The 3,861-nt window shown below is 45.4% G+C and overlaps 1 protein-coding gene across 1 annotated transcript; it reads right to left on the bottom strand.

Moving 5' to 3' along the window:
* Window positions 1-1,584: 1,584 nt before the first annotated feature.
* On the bottom strand, window positions 1,585-3,161 carry LOC110096572 (nodulation-signaling pathway 2 protein-like). The gene has a single exon (XM_020822591.2). It carries the CDS (start codon window positions 3,148-3,150, stop codon window positions 1,777-1,779), a length of 1,374 nt encoding a protein of 457 aa, XP_020678250.2. The 5' UTR covers window positions 3,151-3,161; the 3' UTR covers window positions 1,585-1,776.
* Between the last annotated feature and the right edge of the window lie 700 nt (window positions 3,162-3,861).

The raw sequence follows: 3,861 nt of genomic DNA, 5'->3' as shown, positions 1-3,861 counted from the left end.
ATCTTAACATTTTTATGACCATTGTTAGGATTGGTCCAAGTTTAGGTTATTCCATCTCTTATAAATGCTTATATAAAGAATGTATATGTTGATGTATAATTTGGGAATAATTTGAATAAAGCTTTAGGATAGATTTTATTCCTCTAAAATTCTATCTCTCCCCCTCTCCTCCCTCTCCCGCTCTCTCTCTCTCTCTTGCATGAAGAGCTCAAGAAGCTATCAAGAATTTCTCCTAAATTTCTAACAAAATGGTATCAGAGCCTAGAGGAGCTGATCTAGCAAAGGATGAAGAAGGTGTTATGTCCAAGAAATAGGAGAGGAGATGTCGCACTACGAGCTCACAGGCTGCTAGTGACATTCGCTCGAAAGCAGAGGCGTAGGCTGATCGCTGGCTGGAGCGGGATTGTAGTCAAACTAAGAAGCAAAGCTGTGTAGGATTTCGCCTGTACGGGAGCTATAAACCAAACGTAGCCGTAGCGGCAGGAGTTCGATTAGGCGTAGGCGGGTCTGACGGGTTCACGTTGGGAGAAGAGAGACAGGATCTAGAGAGCTTCATGCACAAAGCCAGAGAGGGAAATTGGGATGCATATGATGCACGAAACGAGCCCTAACTGCCTCTTTTGATTGCGTGAAACGACACCAGGTGGCATTAGAGGTTTGTAAGGATGTTGGGCTCACGCATGCAATAGGAGAATGCAAATGATGATTTCATGTAGGCATTTTGAGGCATCGGTAGGATGCATATTCGGGCAGGTAATGAATGGGCCAAACAAATGATAGGCTTCACGCACGAGGTTGTGTGAATTCATGCCGGCTTGGCATTAGAGAGATGCATACAGAAGACGCCGGGTCGGGCACATATGAGGGAGAAGGTAGGGAATAAGTTTTTGTAGAGCAGTGGATCAAGAAAAGCAAAATCAAGAAACTCGGGTCAATAGGTTGGTTGCAGACTTGGAATCAGACTAGTGTAGTGCGAGGTCAATGGTTGGAGAGTGCACGAGTGTCCGAGAAAGACTAGTGGTTTAGTGTTGGAGCATAAGCTGGAGCCATTGATGGGAACACCTGGATGAGGCCGTTTGCGAGCGGGATTGGGCTCGGTTCGACAGGATTGCTTGTAGAGCTAGTGTAGGAAGCCAATTAGATCGCAATCGGTGCATTGTAAAAGTTGGACCAATGTGGAGATTGTTGGATTGATCCAAGTTTAGTTTAGGTTATTCTACAAGACATCACATCTCTTATAAATGCTTATATAAAGAATCTATAGTTTGATGTATAATTTACAAAAAAAAATTGAATAAAGATTTAGAATAGATTTTCCTCCTTCAAAATTCTCTCTCATACAAGAAGAGCTCAAGAAGAACTAAAGAAATCCTCCTATTTCCTAACATAAATTATAAAACATACTAATTTGGAGGTATGAGAGCAAAATATTTAGATCAATTAAGATAAATTGACACACATATCATATATAAAATACGATAATAAAATCTCATAGGCAAAATTCTAAACCAATATATCAAGAAGTGCTGGGTGAAGCAGCTTAAAAAAAAAACAGTTAAATCATGCATTTAATTAATACTTCAATGCTAACATAATCCCGAGCATAGCGAAAACTTTTAGAATAATGATAAAAGCCTATAAATAATCTGCATCCACATGAAGATCGATCACGTCAAGTACATTAAACTACAGAAATAAGCCTATGCTTAGGTCATTTGAAGATCTCTTTTTGACCGTAAAGATAATAATTGGCAAAACACGTGGCAAGGGTTGACTTCAACTGCTCAAGTAACTCTCCTCCGGCGACAGCAGCGGCGGGGCTGACCACACAGAGGCCGATATCAGCCGGCAAGACTTCCAACACAAGACGAGCTTATTCGTCCCCTCTTCAAGTCGGTATCCCTCACTGAAGAGGCAGAGCAACAAACGAGCTTGACAAATGTTGAAGAAGCTTAATCCCATCCTTCCAAACTCCGCCGCCTCCAGCCGCTTTTCCAAGTTCTCCCACGCCTCCATCCCCTTATAAGCCCTCTCCACCGCTGCGGCGATCCTCGGCCCCAAAAATACCCTCTCTACCATTTCCCTCTCCCTCCCCTGTTTCTCAAACCCAGCATCAAGCGCGTCCCAGATCGCCGAATACCTCATCATCTCCTCCATAAACCTCCCCTCAAACCCAACTCCCTCGCTCTCCTCGTCGACAATCGTCACCACACGAGCCCCGAGAGCGGCAGCGCCGGAGATGAAAGACAAAGATCCGCCGGCGGAGCCCGGCTGGAGGATGCAGTTGAACACCAAAGCTTCCCCTCTCACCACTTTAATCCCCGCAGGACGGAACTGCCCGTCGTAATCCGTCCGGCACTGACCGAAAGAGAACGGCAGCCCGACAGACGCCGCGAAGTCTGCTAACCTCCCTCCCGTTTCCTGAACGGACCTCCGGTAACGCGCAACCGCGGTGATTTTAAGATGCGGCGGCGGCGAGCCGTTGTTGATCGACACCAACGCTTGCATCAGCGACGCCCACTGCACGCCTTCCGCGATATCAAAGTCAACTATGTGCACCCGCCGCTCTCCGGCGACCGACTCAAGAATCGCTTGATTCGCCGTAAAATGACCGAATTTGATACAGGGCGACATGTCTTGCATGAGCAGGAAAGCTCTCAGAAATTCGCAAGGCTGCTGCAGCGGCTCCTCGACGTCACCGGCGGCGTCGAGGAGAGAGTGAAGCGCGTTGGTGAAATGTGTCGCGAGGCGTTCCATACCAGTTGAGGTGGTGCGAGCAAGTAGTAATTCTCTGAGCCGAGCCAATATCGCTTCCGTGAGAGCAGGGGTTTTGAGGTCCCCGCTAAGGGATTCAGCCGCAGCCTTGAGGAGGTGGACGAGGCGAACGGCGGTGTCGTCGGAGGAAGGTATAAGGTCCTCTGCCGGTGAGCCGGGGCAGTTGGTGCTCGTTGGGCTGACGCATGTGTACCAATCATGGAGGTCGACGGCGGCAGTCATCATGGAGTCAATTTGGCCGTGAAAGTCGTCGGCGCCTGTGAAATCGTCCCAATTGATACCCGGTGACCAGTCTCTCCAGCCAAGATCGGCGTTGATGGGGATAGAATTGGTGGAGCTGAAGCCGAAAATATCGCGCTCCATCATTTCATTCATGGCGGCCACTACCATCCCTCTACTCAGTGTTTATTACTTATGCATTGTTCCCGCTCATATTTAATATTTATAGCCACGAGTTCTCTAAAAATAAGTTGGCTAATTAGTAAGTAAAAAAATAAAAAAACATGCAGCTTGCTGAAAAATTTTTATTTACATATTTAACATCAACCACACTAGGCTTGGCTAAGTTGGTGGGCGAGCATGAATGGAAACCCCGCAACTCATATTTGATTTCTCTTTCATGCGGTGTGACTTCTTAAATGGGGAGAAAATAACTCTGTGGTAGGTTGGTTGCTGGTAGGCTCACCGAGGGATTAGTTACACCATCATGCGTCTCCTTAATTTATGGTGGCAGCAGATAGATATCCCCATTAAAAAAAAAAAATCTAAATTTTATCATTTAATCATATAACACTTAAAATTTCAAATATAAATAATTATCACTTACTCTGAAACACAATCCATATCAACATTCGCACATTTCCCATTCGGCACGGTAGAGACCTTTGCATGTTGACGATACCATTATCTTTGACATGTGTCGTCGGTTGATAATATATAAACTAGTTGTTACATATCTTGCTAAGGCACACTACAGAAAAATCATGCATTACCGATGAATTTTCTGATTGAAAATTGTTAAGTTTCCGACGGATTTGAAAATTTTTCGATGGATTTCCGGCGGAATAAATTTCGACGCTAAAATGA

Source organism: Dendrobium catenatum, unplaced genomic scaffold (genome assembly GCF_001605985.2).
Source record: "Dendrobium catenatum unplaced genomic scaffold, ASM160598v2 fragScaff_scaffold_1524, whole genome shotgun sequence".
Classification (NCBI taxonomy): domain Eukaryota; kingdom Viridiplantae; phylum Streptophyta; class Magnoliopsida; order Asparagales; family Orchidaceae; genus Dendrobium; species Dendrobium catenatum.
Note: the sequence above shows the minus strand (reverse complement) of the source record. Positions and strands in the feature narration are given on the sequence as shown.